Here is an 18,110-nt window from a genome sequence, read left to right as displayed (position 1 = left end):
AATAATCTTATAAAAGCTTATTGAGCATGTGCCAAGTGTACAGCATTATTCCTGGCCCCAGGGGAAAGTGAAACTTGCTCAGTCGTGTCCTGGCCCAAGGGGAAACAATGCGATAAAAACAAACATGGTCCCTGTCTCCCCTTATGAAACTTAGAGGCTAGCAGGGGAGACATGTCAAAGGAAGAATGACATTAATGGGCAGAAATGCAGCTGGAACAGGTGCTCCATGGAGAAGTTCATGGTCCTTTGAGAGCCTAGAGTACAGGGACTTGACCACAACAGGGAAGTCAGACCAAGAGCAAAGATGAGCAAGATGAAGGAAGACCATCCTCCATTCAGTTCAGTCCAGTCCAGTCGCTCAGTCGTGTCCGACTCTTTGCGACCCCATGAATCGCAGCATGCCAGGGCTCCCTGTCCATCACCAACTCCAGGAGTTCATTCAAACTCACGTCCATCGAGTCAGGGATGCCATCCATCCATCTCATCCTCTGTTGTCCCCTTTTCCTCCTGCCCCCAATCCCTCCCAGCATCAGGGTCTTTTCCAGTGAGTCAACTCTTCACATCAGGTGGCCAAAGTACTGGAGTTTCAGCTTCACCATCAGTCCTTCCAATGAACACCCAGGACTGATCTCCTTCAGAATGGACTGGTTGGATCTCCTTGCAGTCCAAGGGACTCTCAAGAGTCCTCTCCAACACCACAGTTCAAAAGCATCAATTCTTCAGCGTTCAGCTTTCTTCACAGTCCAACTCTCACATCCACACATGACCACTGGAAAAACCACAGCCTTGACTAGACAGAGGAATCTGCAAAGCATGAACCAAAGCTGCCTCAAGGAGGCCAGTGTGGCTGGTGCACAGAGGGTGGAGAAAATGTGTTGGGAACAGAGGCTGGTGAACACGGAGGGGCCAGACCCCACAGCCTCGCTGGCCACAGTAAGGAGTTTGGTCTTTTCTTCCTGAGCCACAGGAACCCCACTGAGGGTCTTGATGGAGAGACAGAAAAGCAGGTTTGTGCTTTGAAAAGATCAGTCCGAAAGAAAAAAAATTTTTTTTCCTTACAAGGAAAGATCTTATCAAATACTCAGTTGTCTCAGTCATCCACATGGAAATATTGAACGAATCCCCTAGGTATTTCTCCAGGGCCTGATATTTAGAAGACCCTGACAAGAATACAGATGAAGACCCACATCCCAAAAGTTTAAATAGTTATAGGCTGTAATCAAGCTAAGAAATCATTATTAATATATTGAATCCTCTTACTATGACAAACATATTTTTATAACTCAAATGTCAAAAAAAATACAAACAACTATGGTTTTTAATATGACTAACAGTCAACAAAGTATCAAAGATAATTGAATTTAACTGTAACTACACTGTCTGGGTATTCTGTTGCGTCAATGAAATGTGAATGAGTAATAAAATATTTTATAGTTAGTCATTTTCTATTTTATAATTTTTGGCTTTTATAGTAAAATCATTAATTATATTTTAATTAAGATTTTCATATAACTCATGTTATTTTACTAGAAATGCTGAATTAAATAACTTTTTGTAACAGGTATATTGAATATATTTTGTATATATTACAATTCATCTATTTGAAATATCCAACTTTTCTTGAGTCATTTTAGTTCTCAGATCATTTTTCATTAATTCCAGTTTGAAGAAACTTTGTCCTAGTGAGGTCATATCAACCTGAATTGTTAAAAAAAACCTTCTTTAAAGCAATACTTGAATTTGAAAATGAACCATAAATACATTATGTTCCAAACATGGTGATAAGGTCTCACAGATAAATTATCACAAAAACTATTAGAAAGTATTTTAGTCCCATCACTCAAGTCTATCACTTACATTGCAACTTTCTCTGTCTGTCCAAGCAATATCTCAGTCTAATATTCATGTAAAGCCCCAGCATCATGTTTCATATAGGTTGTCTGGGCATCTATACATATTTAATGGCAATAGGAATGGTTTGATGTTGTAAAATGCTCCTTGGTTGCCATGTACAAGTGTCATGAGTTTGGAGGGCCTCCTGAACAGCAAATTGGAATATGAGGAGGGGGAGGAATATAGACATTTGGTACAACTGGGGAAGGTGCTTTATTGTACAAGGATCCGTTGTAGTCATGTGTGTGAAAGAAAGGAATTGGCAAGTCAGCCTTTTCTCCTGTCCAGGTATTTCTGCTCCTCAGACCCTCCCTGCCCTCTGAAGCAGCACCCCAGCCCTGCCATGGCTGGGATTAGCAGTAGGAAAACCCTTAAATGTTTAGGGCTTTCAGGCACAGTGGCCGGTTGTTTCAAGGTCGTAGGGCAAGGGATGTGGGGGAGCAATTCCCTGGGGCCTAAACAGTGTTAGTCACAAGAGCTGATGCTTAAGATTACTCCAAGTGACATGGACACTTATGTGTCCTTAATAAACTATGTGTGTGTGATATTTGTGGCCCTCTAAAGCACAGGCCCTGGGGTTTAGGATGGCCCTACCGTGCAGCATTAACTGTGTAAGTATTCAGCAGTCCCTTTCCAAGTCCCCATGTCAGTTTACTAATCCTGATATTGACCAACACTGCCACACAGTCCTCTTTTCTCACTGCATTCCTTTTAAATACTGCTGACTGCATTTTTTCACTTGCTTTGTCTTATTAGGAACTGGTGAAAGTGGCAAAAGCACCTTTATCAAGCAGATGAGAATCATCCATGGGTCTGGCTACAGCGACGAAGACAGAAAGGGGTTCACGAAGCTGGTTTACCAAAACATATTCACTGCCGTGCAAGCCCTGATCAGGGCCATGGACACGCTGAAGATACAGTACGTGTGTGAGCAGAATAAGGTAACGTGCTTGAGAGGGTGGAAGCCATTTGTGAATGCCACGCTCTCCTCCTCTGGTTAGTCCCTGTCTCTGAACTGAAAGATTTACCGAGTGCTTGCATCAGAGGCCAGAAGAAGCTCTTGAGCTCAGACTCGGGGGTAGAGCACCTCCAGAGGAGTGTGATGAATTTAGGCACAGTGTTGCGGTCCTATTTCTGCAGAAGCTCTGGCACAGTGGTGGTGTGGCGCTGCCTGGTGTGCAGTCATTTCAGTGCCTTTTTCTTGGGGTGCTGAGAAAAGGAAGACATATATTTACATTTCCTCTTTCAGCTGGTTACTTTCTTTCTTTGAGCAATGGTGGTCTTGGATTTACAATGGACAACTTTTTAAGAATTCCTAGTCTTAGGAGATATTTTCATAAATGTCCTGCAGACTACTCAGAGAAGTCAGTGGGTTTTGTTTGTTTCTTTTGGAAGCTAGCCCTTCTTAGGAGCTAACTGATAGTTTAGGAAGAGTAATGCTTGTCTCTCGACTAGCAAGGGACTCTCCCAAAGTAATGGTATCTAGTTGCCATTTGCTTTCCTCTCTCTGTGGGTTATTTAAAATCCGTATCTGTTTGAGACTATAGGAGAATAATGAGACAGGAAGGTGGGAGAAAGAGACAGTATTTTCTAGGGTGTATAGGAATGTAAATCCATGGGAAAATACTATGAGCTCATTAAGAATCTAGATGACAGAATTTTTTTAAAATAACTCATACCAAGTTATAACACGACATGATGATAAAGAGAAAAATTCCAAGATGAGTCCCTTGTGAGTTGATTAGAAGAATTTTGCTGCTCAAAAGCTGGAATAGTGGCTTAAATATGGACCTCAGGAACTGCTTTATCATGAGCTTGTGGCATTTGTTTTTATGTGTATTATACAGAGTTTCAAAGCAGTACGTCTAATTTTTTTATCACTCAGTGACTGCATTACACAGGAAAACTCAACATACACCAAATTTTAGACATACCTTTATAGTGTGACTACAGCTTTGGGTCTTTACTACCATTTCCTTGCAGTCTTGAGGAAAGGAAGGAATGTATAATATCTCACCCACAGCTTCAGCCTTCAACAATGTTATGTTGAAAAGCGTGTGTGTATGCATGTGTGACAGGCAGGGGTGGTGGTAATGGTGGAAATTAACCTTTAGAATATCTGGTGCCAAGTAATATGAGAGGTGTGTCATGAACCATTGGGAAATTCTACAAGTAACTACGATTCCTTTACAAGTTGGCTTTGAGTATGTGCATTATATCTTTTTGGGTTTTTTAAATAAGCATATTTTAATTTTTTGAATTTTCATTATATCTATTTGAATGTGTACAATTAAAAAAAACTCACCCTGTACAAGCTATTTTAAAAATTAGGTCATCTGTGGAAATTTAAGATTATTTCCGAGAAAAGATAGGTCAGGAACATCCTTGTGATGTTAGTTAATCTACTTTCCTCTTTGGTAAAAAGGCATTTTGTTTCCCAGTCATAGTGGGGTGACTGGGAAAAGCTTGGAATTTAGGAATGGGTTTGTAAACAGGCCTGTTGGGAAGAGAAGACTCAAGTGTGAGTCAGTTCTGCTTTCATTGGCAACATGTGTTTGTAAAAACCCAGTCAGATTTAGGAATCAAGGTCTCTGGATTTTTGTTTTGTTTTCCCTCAAGGTCTTCTAGAGGTACTCTGAGTTTGTGTCTCAAACAGAAAGGTTTTACAGGGCTTGACATTCCACCAGTTTCTTCTGTTCTCTTGATCTGAATTCTTTTCCATAAGGCCATGTCTCCTTGCCCGCTCATCTGCATTAGTTTCCTCCAGCTGCCATAACAAAGCACCTCAAACTGGGTGGCTTGAGACAGATTTCTTCCTTCCGAGTTCTGGAGGCTCAAAGTCTGAAAGCAAGGACCTGGTTCCGGCTGGAGTCTCTGCTCCGTGCGTCTTGCCTGGCTTGTGGGGTTGCTGGCAGTCCGCAGTGTCCTGTCGCTTATGGATGCCTCCATTCAGTCCCTGACTCTGTCTTCACATAGAGTTCTCCCCCTGCGTCTCTGTGCTCACAGGGCATTCCCCACTGTGTGTCCATTTCTCCCTCTTCCTATAAGGACAGCAGTCATTGGATTAGAGCCCATCCTAATTCAGTGTGACCTCATCATAACTTGATATATCTACATAGACTCTCTTTCTCAATAAAGTTACTTTCTGAGATTTGGGGTTTGCACGGATTTCAAGGCAACACTATTCAACCCAGTATGGTCTGACCTCTGCCTGCTCCCATGAATGTCATGTCCGTTAGCAAAACACTTTCACTCCATTCTAATATCCCCTAAAGATTTAACCCTAAAAAGAGCATCAACTCGAAGCCTCTAATCTGATCTAATATCAATTCAGAAGGCCTCCAGTCTCATCATTTAAATCCTCTATGTCAGGTATGGTGAGACTCTGGAAGTGGTCCATCCTAGAGCAGAATTCTTCACACACACCTGTGAAACTAGGAAGTGAATTAATCGTACCTTTGTCCCCTCCTCATTTGCTGTCTCTGGCTCCATTCTCAATGCCTTCTTTCTACTTCAAGTACCTGCATTCGTGCTTCATCAACTTCCTCTTATCTCTCAAACATATGCCAGGGGTGAACCACATCTTGAAATGGCTTAAAGAGATGCTTCCCTGGTGGCTCAGATGGTAAAGAATCCAGCTGCAGTGCAGGAGACCTGTGTTTGATTCCTGGGTCGGGAAGATTCCCTGGAGAAGGGGATGGCTATCCACTCCAAACTGTTGCCTGGGGAATCCCATGGACAGAGGAGCCTGGCAGGCTACACAGTCCATGAGGTCGCAAAGAGTTAGACATGACTGAGCAACCAACATGGAGAGGCAAAATGTTGAGAAGAAGAAAATCACTGGATCGGTCCTACAGATCTGAGCTCTGTTCATAGCTCTCTTGTAGGTCTCAGATGGGAGTCTATAAACTTTTTCTATAAAGGGCCAGAGAGGAAATATTTTCAGCTTTGAAGGCTACACAGTCTGTGCTACAACTGTTCAATTCTGTGGTTGTACAAAACCAGGCATGAGTGATGCATAAAAATGAGTGAGGCTTGCTTATAAACTCTGTTTACAAAATATGAAAACTATTCTTAACTCATGGGCCAAACAAAAACAGGCCAGGAGTAGATGGAGTCCACAGACTGGAGTTGCTGACTCAGTCCTAGGGGAACCTGTGGAACCTCTTCCACGTGGAAATTTTGATCAATGTCTTCTCTATTATTTTCTGAATGATTTCCTCTGTGGGCTAGTCCTGATCACAAATGTGAAACTATAACCAGTTACCCTTCTTAGGTCATAAAATGATCAGATGATTAATGCTTCAGGGGTTTAAGTAATTACTTGAAAGTGAACGAAAGTGAAAGTAAAGTCACTCAGTGTGTCCTACTCTTTGCAACCCCATGGACTGTAGCCTACCAGGCTCCTCCCTCCACGGGATTCTCCAGGCAAGAGTACTGGAGTGGGTTGCCATTTCCTTCTCCAGGGGATCTTCCCGACCCAGGGATCAAACCCAGGTCTCCTGCATTCCAGGCAGACGCTTTAACCTCTGAGCCACCAGGGAAGCCCAATTACTTAAGAAACATGATCTATTTTCTTTACAAAGTATTACTTCATGTAAAACAATTGACTAGTTAAGATGAGGATGAACAAAACTAATTAGCTTTTCTTTTCAGTCCTCTTACTTCTTGTTGCTGAATATTTATTTCTATTTGATTTTTTCACAGCTAGAAACACTTTCTTAAAAATATGTAGAGGAGGATTAAGAGCACTTTTAGAGGGTTTTATTTTAAATGTTAGCAGGATTATGTCTCAGCCAGTTTGTTGAAAATCTTTGCTTGTTACTTGACAGGCTGCTTTTGAGAGGAAATTTATCAGAAATTCAGTGTCGCATTTGGTTTTTAACCAATATGTTTACTCAATTAAGATTTAGCCTTGAAGATTGTTTTCTTATACATTGCCTGCCTTTTTTTCTAAAGAAATGATTCATATGTATTTGCTCACTCTGTTGATAAGCCTTAATTTTTATGAATGTCTCTCAAGAGTGTCATGAGCACATATTAGAATTTATGACTTCTTGAATAAATATTACAGAGGTGTTTACTCAGTGTCAGGACTCCTAACATTGAATTAGCTTTTATCTTACGTTACCTGGTGATGATTTCATAGAAAAGCTTCTTTTTTTTTTTTTTAACTCTTTGTAGTGTCTCCAATTTGAGAAATTCTTACTTTAGGCCTGTAATATGGTGAAGGAAATCTTATCTCCTTTTAAGGTTCTGCAGAATCTGCTTGGATGATTTAGATAAGAATTTCCCAAGGGCAAAGGACAGCCCTGCCTGACGTTTCAAAAATGCTTGGTTTTAAGAACAAGGGCTACAGATTCTTTTGGTAGCTGACCCCAGCTTCTTCCCTGCCCTCCCACTTATAGGAGCTCTTCACCACACTAGGGTCACATCATATGCGCATGTAACTTGTTATTCAGTCGGTAAGTTATGTCTGACTTTGCAACCCCATGGGCAGCACACCAGCCTTCCCTGTCCTTCACCATCCCCTGGAGTTTGCTCAAACCCATGTCCATTGACTCAGTGATATCATTCAACCATCTCATCCGCTGTTGCCCCCTTCTTCTGCCTTCAGTCTTTCCCAGCATCAAGATATTTACACAGATTTAACTGCAAGGGCTCATCATAAAAACAAAAACAGCATCTTTAAAAAGGAGAGTTAATAACTGAACAGTAAGAGGAGTATTTTGCCTGCCATTTGCCTCAAGTACTTAATTTGGAATTCAGTGTTTCTAGAAGCGTGAACTCTGAAATTCCCTTCAAAAAGCATCTTTGTCTTCTAGCAGAAGCTTGTGCTGGATTCCAAGTCACACTTGAGGCCGGGGACTCCAGCCAGTCACAGCTCTTGAAAGGCTGAATTTGGGGGGTTTAATTGACTCACAAGGTCTCTGCTAATTTTCTTTCGAGTTTTTCAGGTTCTACATTTAGGTAAGCAGACCTCTTTGTTGTCAGTTTCCTGCAGTGTCTTGAGTTTCAGGCCTTTGGAACAGGATGCCCCCTCTCCTGACTGCTAGGTATATCAGGAACAAGCAAAACAATGGCCCTCAGCCCTGGCTGCACATTGGCATCTCCTTGGGAGGCTTTTCTGTTGCTGCCCAAGGTACCACCCACCAGAGAGCTGGAGCTAAGTATTCTTGGCATACAGCCAGACCTTTTGGATTGATGTTTAGAAATCTCCCAGGTGATTCTTGTTAGGCAGTCAGGTTTGAGAACCACTGATACTCTATGTGTATCTTATCACTGTCCAGAGGCATTCATTTTGGATTCTACTTTATCAGTCTTTCTGGAGAGGAAAGGGAGACTTCTGGTATTCTTTTCCATGGGCTGACCTAATTAATCTTCATCCAAAAGTAAACTGTGTAGCCAGCATTGAGGATGTTTTCGGTCAGCAGTACGAGGGGGCTTCGGTGAGATGAGGTGATGGTAAACTTGACAGCATCTGCAGGTGACGTTTTTGAATTCAGGGCAGACTCTGTATTTGTTTCCTTTCAGTCTTGGATGAGCCTAGCATAGCATTGTGCTGAGAGCTTCCAGGGGTAGGGTGGGAGTCAGGGGAGAAGGAGGAGGTGCATCTTGTTCTCTGGAAGTCACCTTATGGGGCCTTCTCACCCTCCTTTTCCTGTTGTTGCTACATGGAAGTTATTTCTTTTTATTCAGAAAAGACTCAGAGATGCAGGTTATGTTGATAATATATGCAATGTACAGATATATTTTATAATAAAAATACATTACAATTTTGTTTTGTAAATAGAGACATTTTATTAGGAAGTTAATATATATTATATATAATATATAGGTTATATATGAGTATATACAATATATATACATGTTATATAATACAAGTTATATATTTTCACTCCTTATTAATAGATATTTTTATTTACTGAGATGGCAGTTCACTAGGTATATAAAACTTACACACCAAATATCCAACTTCACGTTTAAGCAATAAAGTCTAATATTTATGGGGTAGGATTGCAGGAGATGTTTTCTAATACCAAAAGGAGCTCCGATCGTGTCTCATATCTGTCTATGTCTAACTCTTCCAGCTTAACTTTTCTCAGAAACCAAGGCTGAATTTCCAGAAGGGTCTATTAAAGACACATGTGAGGAAATCGAGCACAGTTAGGTAAAAATGGTCAATTTACATGGTTCTTTATAGAAAAGTTTCTCAGAGCTTGATGTATATTAAGACCCCTTATTTTCTAATTTTTATAATGTCTGTTTAAATATACTTTTCAGTCCCACTTCCTTATCCAGTTTGAAAAGTCAGAGTCTGCCTGAGTCTCATGGGAATAGGGAGGCCAATATTCAGACTTCGGCTGCAGCCCAGGGTCACTGTTCACTGGCACGTGTTAAACCGAGGCTTTTTCTTCTTGTGTCTTATTGGGTATTAAAAATGGCGTGGTGCATTTTTCTCCTTACTAAAAACTTGGAATTCTAGCCAGTGTCACAACAACCCTGTGCTGGAGTTTTTCCATTTATCCCAATAGTTCTCTGATTAATCAATGTTGACATTAGTGTGAAAATTGCTTAATCAACTTGAAATATAATAAGTTGGCAAATGAGAAAGAAAAGGATAAAAATGAGAAAAAAACTGATTTTCTGCTTAATCATTATCACAAGAAAATCTGACCACCCACTGCCCATTGGAGATGAAGAAGATTTGAGGTCAGCAATGAGTAATGAGATAGTTTGGACCATTGAAATGTTAAGTTCTTCCCTAACCTCAAGGCTAGGTATGAACCTACCACATGCAAAGAAATGCTTTTAAAAATCTAGTGAAAAGGGAAAATCTCACAAAGTTACAGTCCAGGAATTAGTGTGACCATCAGGCTATTTGAACACCTATCCATCCATCTAATATATGTGAAACATTTTCTTTGCATCTTTTAAATTGCACCCAACTTTGTTGCTATCTTAATATACAAAGGGGAACATGTGAGACTCACAATTCAAAACTCCTTGACAAAAGTTAGAATCATCATTGGTGATGCTAGTAAAACTCTTTTTTTTTTTTAAATCTTACTGCAGTATAGTTGATTTACTGTGTTGTGTTTTGCTGCTATAAAGCAAAGTAACTCAGTTACACAAAACGTACTTTTTCATATTCTTTTCCATTATGATTTATCACAGGATATTGAATATAGTTCCCTGTGCTATACAGTAGAACCTCGTTGTTGGTCCACGAAAATTATTATATCCAAGTTCAGTTCAGTTCAGTCACTCAGTCGTGTCTGACTCTTTGCGACCCCATGAATTGCAGCATTCCAGGCCTCCCTGTCCATCAGCAACTCCTGGAGTTCACTCAGATTCATGGTCATCGAGTCGGTGATGCCATCCAGCCATCTCATCCTCTGTCATCCCTTTCTCCTCCTGCCCCCAATCCCTCCCAGCATCAAAGTCTTTTCCAGTGAGTCAACTCTTCGCATGAGGTGGCCAAAGTACTGGAATTTCAGCTTTAGCATCAGTCATTCCAATGAAGACCCAGGACTGATCTCCTTCAGAATGGACTGGTTGGATCTCCTTGCAGTCCAAGGGACTCTCAAGAGTCTTCTCCAACACCACAGTTCAAAAGCATCAATTCTTTGGCGCTCAGCTTTCTTCACAGTCCAACTCGCACATCCATACATGACCACTGGAAAAACCATAGCCTTGACTAGATGGACCTTAGTCGGCAAAGTAATGTCTCTGCTTTTGAATATGCTATCTAGGTTGGTCATAACTTTCCTTCCAAGGAGTAAACGTCTTTTAATTTCATGGCTGCAGTCACCATCTGCAGTGATATTGGAGCCCAGAAAAATAAAGTCTGACACTGTTTCCACTGTTTCCCCATCTATTTGCCATGAAGTGATGGGACCAGATGCCATGATCTTAGTTTTCTGAATGTTGAGCTTTAAGCCAACTTTTTCACTCTCCTTTTTCACTTTCATCAAGAGGCTTTTTAGTTCCTCTTCACTTTCTGCCATAAGGGTTGTGTTATCTGCATATCTGAAGTTATTTTCTCCCAGCAGGTTTGATTCCAGCTTGTGCTTCTTCCAGCCCAGCGTTTTTCATGATGTACTCTTCATATATGCCTATGCCCCAACTAGTAATGCTGAAGAGCTGAAGTTGAAAGATTCTGTGAAGACCTACAAGACCTTTTAGAACTAACACCCCAAAAAGATCTCTTTCATTATAGGGGACTGGAATGTAAAAGTAGGAAGTCAAGAAACACCTGGGGTAACAGCAAATTTGGCTTTGGAATACTGAATGAAGCAGGGCAAAGGCTAATAGAGTTTTGCCAAGAGAATGCACTGGTCATAGCAAACACCCTCTTCCAACAACACAAGAAAAGACTCTACACATGGACATCACCAGATGGTCAACACTGAAATCAGGTTGATTATATTCTTTGCAGCCAAAGATAGAGAAGCTCTATACAGTCAGCAAAAACAAGACCAGGAGCTGACTGTGGCTCAGATCATGAACTCCTTATTGCCAAATTCAGACTTAAATTGAAGAAAGTAGGGAACCATTCAGGTATGACCTAAATCAAATCCCTTATGATTATACAGTGGAAGTGAGAAATAGATTTAAGGGACTATATCTGATAGAGTGCCTGATGAACTATGGACAGAGGTTTGTGACATTGTAGAGGAGACAGGGATCAAGACCATCCCCATAGAAAAGAAATTATATCCAAAGTCCTTCACAATTTGCTTTCTCTTCACGGCAGAGCCACACTCATTTTCTGATGGTAGGGAGGTAACAGATGTGTCAAACTGGTCTCTTCTCAGCCCTGCCTTTTCTCATCTCCCAGTTTCCTCACTGAATGAATGCCATAAACATGTGCCAAGAGGTAAATTAACCCTCAGATTTGTTTTGGAGTCTTGCCAAGAGAATCATCTGCTCACCTGGTTTTATTGAACATAGAGGTAGATTTTTATTTACTGGTTAATAAACTCTGCAATATTATCCTAGGCAAACCATTCTAGGAAGCATCCTTTATAAAAAGCTTTTCCCAATGCAGGGGGGCCCAGGTTTGGTCCTTGGTTGGGGAACTGAATCCCACGTTCTTCAAGTAAAGATCCTGCATGCCACAACTAAGACTTCTGTATAACCAAATAAATTTTTCTTTTTTAAAAAGCTTTTTAAAAAATTAAGACAGGGGCTCAAATGGGACACAGTAACTAATCAACAGAACAAATTGTTAAAGGTTTGTGTATATGTATTTGTGTGCATGAGTGTGTGTGTAGGCATGAGTGAGTGGGCATATTTACCAATAAACCTACCTTCAGAGTTAAAAGCATATTCATTAGAAGCCAAAACAGTTGGCTTTTTTTTTTTCCCCCACTGACATATCCTTTTGGAAACTCAGATGTTTCCAGGGAGCTTTGAGACATTGCATCTTATGTACTTCACCTTGATTTCCTTTTTCTTTGAATTTTTATTTTATATTGGATTATAGTTGATTTACAGTGTTGTGTTTCAGGTGTACAGCAAGGTGGTTCAGTTATACATGTACATACATCCATGCTTTTTCAGATTCTTTCCCGTATAGGTTATTAGAGAGTGCTGAGTAGTGTTCCCTGTGCTATACACTAGTTCCTTGCTGACTGTCTGTTTTGTATGTAGCAGCGTGTAGATGTTAATCCCAAACCCTTAATTTATCCCTCCCTAAAAAGCCTCTTGATGAAAGTGAGAGTGGAGAGCGAAAAAGTTGGCTTAAAGCTCAATATTCAGAAAGCGAAGATCATGACATCCGGTCCCATCACTTCATGGCAAATAGATGGGGAAACAGTGGAAATAGTGTCAGACTTTATTTTAGGCTGCAGATGGTGACTGCAGCCATGAAATTAAAAGACGCTTACTCCTTGGAAGAAAAGTTATGACCAACCTAGACAGCATATTCAAAAGCAGAGACATTACTTTGCCAACAAAGGTCTGTCTAGTCAAGGCTATGGTTTTTCCTGTGGTCATTCATGTATGGCTGTGAGAGTTGGACTGTGAAGAAAGCTGAGTGCCGAATTATTGATGCTTTTGAACTGTGGCGTTGGAGAAGACTCTTGAGAGTCCCTTGGCCTGCAAGGAGATCCAATCAGTCGATCTTAAAGGAAATCAACCCTGGGATTTCTTTGGAAGGACTGATGCTAAAGCTGAAACTCCAATACTTTGGCCACCTCATGCGAAGAGTTGACTCATTGGAAAAAACTCTGATGCTGGGAGGGATTGGAGGCAGGAGGAGAAGAGGACGACAGAGGATGAGATGGCTGGATGGCCTCACTGACTCGATGGACGTGAGTCTGAGTGAACTCCAGGAGTTGGTGATGGACAGGGAGGCCTGGCGTGCTGCGATTCATGGAGTTGCAAAGAGTCAGACACGACTGAGCGACTGAACTGAACTGAACCCCTTGGTAATTGTAAGTTTGTTTTCTTAGTCTGAGTCTGTTTCTATTTTGTAAATACATTCATTTGTGTTGTTTTTGTTTTAGTTTTAGATTCCACATATAAGTGATACTGTGTGACACTTGTCTTTCTCCGACCATCTTCATTCTGACAGTCTCTAGGTCCAGCCATGTTGCTGCAAATGACATTATTTTGTTCTTTTTTATAGTTGAGTAATATTCCATTGTATATATGTACCACCTCTTTATCCATTTCTCCATTGATGAATATTTAGGTTGCTTCCATGTCCTGGCTATTGTAAATTGTGCTGCAGTGACCATTCTGGCACATGTGACTTTGCACAGTATGGTTTTTTCTGGGTATATGCCTAGGAGTCAGATTGCTGGGTCATATGGCAGTTCTGTTTTTAGTTCTTTAAGGAGCCTCCATACTAATCTCCATAATGGTTGTACCAAATTATATTCCCACCAACAGGGTAGGTGGGTTCCCTTTTCTCCTACCCTCTTTAGCATTTACTGTTTGTAGACTTTTTGATGATGGCCATTCTAACTTGTGTGAGATGATACCTCATTAGAGTTTTGATTTGCATTTCTCTAATAATTAGTGATGTTGAGCATTTTTTCATGTGCTTTTTCACCATCTATATATCTTCTTTGGAGAAATGTCTAGTAAGGTCTTCTGTCCAATTTTTATTTGCATTTTTTTTTTTTTTTGCTTTTGATTAGCATGAGCTACTTGTGTATTTTGGAGATTAATCCCTTGTTGCAAATATTTTCTCCCATTCTGTGCATAGTCTTTTCATTTTGTTTATGGTTTCCTTTACTGTACAAAAGCTTTTAATTTTAACTAAGTCCCGTTTGTTTATTTTTGTTTTTATTTCCACTATTCCAGGAGTTGGATCCAAAAAGATATTGCTAGTGATTTATGTCAAAGTGTTCTGCTTGAGAATTTTATAGTATCTAGCCTTACATTTTGGAGAAGGAAATGGCAACCCACTCCAGTGTTCTTGCCTGGAGAATCCCAGGGACAGCGGAGCCTGGTGGGCTGCCGTCTGTGGGGTTGCACAGAGTCGGATACGACTGAAGCTACTTAGCAGTAGCAGCAGCAGCAGCCTTACATTTAGATCTTTAATCAATTTTTAATTTATTTTTGTATATGGTATTAAAGCATGTTGTAATTTCATTTTTTACATGTAGCTGTTGAATTTTCTCAGCACCACTTATTAAAGAGACTATCTTTTCTCCATTGTATGTTCTTGCCTCCTTTGTTGTAGATTAATTGACCATAGGGGTGTGGGTTTATTTCTGGACTTTCTATTGACCTTGATTTCTGACACCTAAAACTTTGTCAGGTTTAATTAAGTATGATCTAAAGTAATGTAAAATAGGTTTCACATCATTACCACTGCTTTGTATCTTCCCTAAATTTTTAAACATTCTGGCATTTTATGTATCTGTAATTAGCTGTAAAGGTATAGCCACATTTGTTTCAGTTGGCCATTTATGGATTTGGTTAGAAAATTATTTGCTTTTGTGTGTGCGTGTATAGAGAACAGAAAGCTGATTAGTTTTTCTAGATTCTCTTTATTAAAAAACACATCTAATCTAGTCTTTTAGTCATTTAAATAGTTACAGTGGAGTTAGGTGCAAAGAGGTTGAAATCAATAGGAATAACTTGGTATTTTAGGTGCCTCAAAACTCTGCCTTCCACTTATTCTAAGAGTTCAAGTGGTTGAATGATGCCATCTGTGGGAGACCATCATGATTAACCAGTGGTCACTAGTTCTCCCCTAGACCCCAAACTCTCCAGCTCCTATTGTATCTCTGCTTTGTGCTGACATGGAATATCTTTCCTAGTGAGTTGTGTGGAGGCTTCACTTTGGGGTTAAGCATCATTTATCATTATTATCATGCATGATCACTATAATTTGGATCAGTCCATTTGTAGAGTCCTGCAGTGTTAGGAATTTCCCCAAGCAAGAAAGTCTTTCTTTGCAAGTTCAGGTTAGTTCTTGGTGTGCTAGAATGAGACCATGGCTGACATAAAGTTGAATTTGCCTCTGCCTCTCATTTACATCCTCAACAACCTTGGACAGATCACCAATGCGCTCAGTCTTTGTATTTCCTTCCTTAACTGAATGCTATGTTGGCCCTGTGATAATCCAGAATTTAAACATGTGAGTAACCTACCTTCAGAAGCAAAAAATTGCATTTTGCTGTGTCCTAAAAACTACTTTTCTCACCAAGATTTTTTTTAATTTTATCTTACTAATTTCCTAATTAATAAGACATTACACCAGGTGTTAATATAATGTTATATATAATGTGTCAGCATAAGTTATTTTATTTCATATAACCTAGGAGTTCTTTTCAGATATAGTGTCTGCATCTCCTGCATCTACTCTCACATTTCACTATGAGAACAAGCATCTGTGGACAAGAATGACCCTTACAGAAATCTTGGGTCACAGTGATAGAAAGATGAGGCAGGATTCATGCAGTGTCTTTCAAGTTGCTTGATTTCCTTAAAAATTTTTGAATGACAAGTTTAAAGGATTGGAGAAGAATCTTGCTTAGCATATTGTCTACTGAAAAAAATTACCACAACATGAGAGTTATGAGTAAAATTTTATTTGGGGCAAAATGAAGACTATAGTCCCAGAGACAGCATTTCAGATAGCTCTGAGGAACTGCTCCAAAGAGGCAGGGTGGCAGGTCAGCATATATGTGATTTTGGTGAAGGGGAAGTGCATGCAATCAGGCACATACCTCTTTTCAGAAGGTTGCTGCTAGTCATGAGGAGCAGATGTCACCATGAAGGGTGTTAGTGCTTTTCTAGATATGAGGAGATGCAAGAATTGGGCTCAAAATTTTCTTCTGGAAGACCTGTTCTGACAGTTTTTTCCAGAGCACAGAGTGCCTCATTCCTGATCTCTGCCCTGAACTCGGTTCAGGGGATGTTGAAGATCAGCTGCATGAGCTCATGATTTAATTCTTGTGGAGGGAGACGATAAGTGCCAATTTGTAGTTGGCAAAATGATGTGATTTCTGGTGATTTCTTCACTCCCTCCCTCAAAGAGAAGTGTCCAGGTTGGACCAGAAAGTTGGTGGCTCTGGCTGTTCACATCTGATTCTAACCCAGGTGGTGTACTTTGTTTCAAGGGAAACCAGGAACTTGTCCTTTTGATTACACTCTCCACTGTCTTATCCACTAGGGACAAGTCATCACCACTGTAGTTAGAGCTGTTCATTTTTATTTTTCCCATTTGGCCAGAGATGACCTTTCTCACTATCGGTAAAGGTGATCAACCACCCCAATCCCATTGCAAAGTCCGTTCGATTTGGGTATGAAAGTCTGCTTATGCTAGTTTTGCATCCCTGCTTCCAGATGGGTAGTATTTCTGCCACTAGAGGTTAACGTGAATGGCTGATGATGCCTAATACTCATTGCCACCTAGGAAACTTAGAGATGAAGACCCAACCCATATCAGTAGTAGGCACTTGCTGTGTCTTTGTTTTATGAATCAAGTGAATGTACGAGCTAAAAGTGCTTTCTTGATGAAAAGCTGGGCCCAGGAGGTGATAAAATGGATAGCTAGCCTAGAATCCTAGGGCTTCCGGAGTCTGACATTGACTGGCTTTCCTTGAAGCAGGGAGCCCTGAGTGAAGATCTCCTGCTGCTGCTGCTGCTAAGTCGCTTCAGTCGTGTCCAACTCTGTGCGACCCCATAGACGGCAGCCCACCAGGCTCCTCTGTCCCTAGGATTCTCCAGGCAAGAACACCAGAGTGGGTTGCCATTTCCTTCTCCAGTACATGAAAGTGAAAAGTCAAAGTGAGTCGCTCAGTCGTGTCCAACTCTTAGCGACCCCATAGACTGCAGCCCACCAGGCTCCTCCGTCCATGGGATTTTCCAGGCAAGAGTACTGGAGTGGGGTGCCATTGCCTTCTCTGAAGATCTCCTAGTGGCCCCCATCTCCTCAGTGACTGTCCGCAGCTCTTGCAGGGACACCTGCCCCATGCCTCTGTCAGTGGTTTTCTTTCCTGTGGTTGAGAGCACTACAGCGCTGTCTCTCCTGGCTGCTGTATCATATCTGTTTCCTCCAGCTCTCACACAAAAGTGGTGCCCCCCAAAAATATGCCTTTTAAATTCTAGGTGGACAGTCTTAGAAATCTCCAGTTGTTACAGCATAGTTTTGGCATTAAAAACAAAATACAATCATCCAAATAAGCTTTTTTTTTTTTTTACAAGCATCCTAGCTTTGGCATCAGCATCTCGACTGCTACCCTCTCTCTCCTTCAGCTCTGGACACAGTAATCTCCTGTCTCTTGAACCCAGGAGTCCTGATGCCCCTTCAAGCCCAGGACTTTGCACATGCTCTTCCCTCCTCTCTTTGCCTAGCCAAGTCTTTCTTGGTCTCCACTAGACATGAAGGCCAAGAACACATGTGCATCCACATACCTTGCATCTCCAGCACTGACATACACGCAGGCCAGTTTGCTAAAAAACTATTCACTGAAGAACCAATTTCTGGGCAAACAAATCTGATTTTTAGGATCCCACACAGAAGTTTTGTTTTTTGTTTGTTTGTTTTTAACAAGCATCCTGGCTTTGGCATCAGCATCTCAACTGCTACCCTCTCTTTCCTTCAGCTCTGAACAAAGTGGCTTCCTATCTTTTGGCCCAGGTGATCTTAGGGCGACATTCTGGCCTCTCCTGAGCTTGTCTCTGACAAGGCTTCCAGCGTCATCTGCTCTCCTTGATGGATTATGTCTTCCAGCACATCCCAT

At 40.9% G+C, this 18,110-nt stretch overlaps 1 protein-coding gene across 1 annotated transcript in view; it reads left to right on the top strand.

The window, feature by feature from the left end:
- GNA14 (G protein subunit alpha 14) overlaps positions 1–18,110 on the top strand; it is a 195,847-nt gene that overhangs the window by 113,528 nt on the left and 64,209 nt on the right. Inside the window, exon 2 of the mRNA XM_052644821.1 lies at positions 2,650–2,834. Coding sequence (XP_052500781.1) covers positions 2,650–2,834 — 185 coding nt within the window. The remainder of the gene's footprint in view (positions 1–2,649; positions 2,835–18,110) is intronic.

This window comes from Budorcas taxicolor, chromosome 8 (genome assembly GCF_023091745.1).
Source record: "Budorcas taxicolor isolate Tak-1 chromosome 8, Takin1.1, whole genome shotgun sequence".
In the NCBI taxonomy this organism is placed as follows: Eukaryota; Metazoa; Chordata; class Mammalia; order Artiodactyla; family Bovidae; genus Budorcas; species Budorcas taxicolor.
Note: the sequence above shows the minus strand (reverse complement) of the source record. Positions and strands in the feature narration are given on the sequence as shown.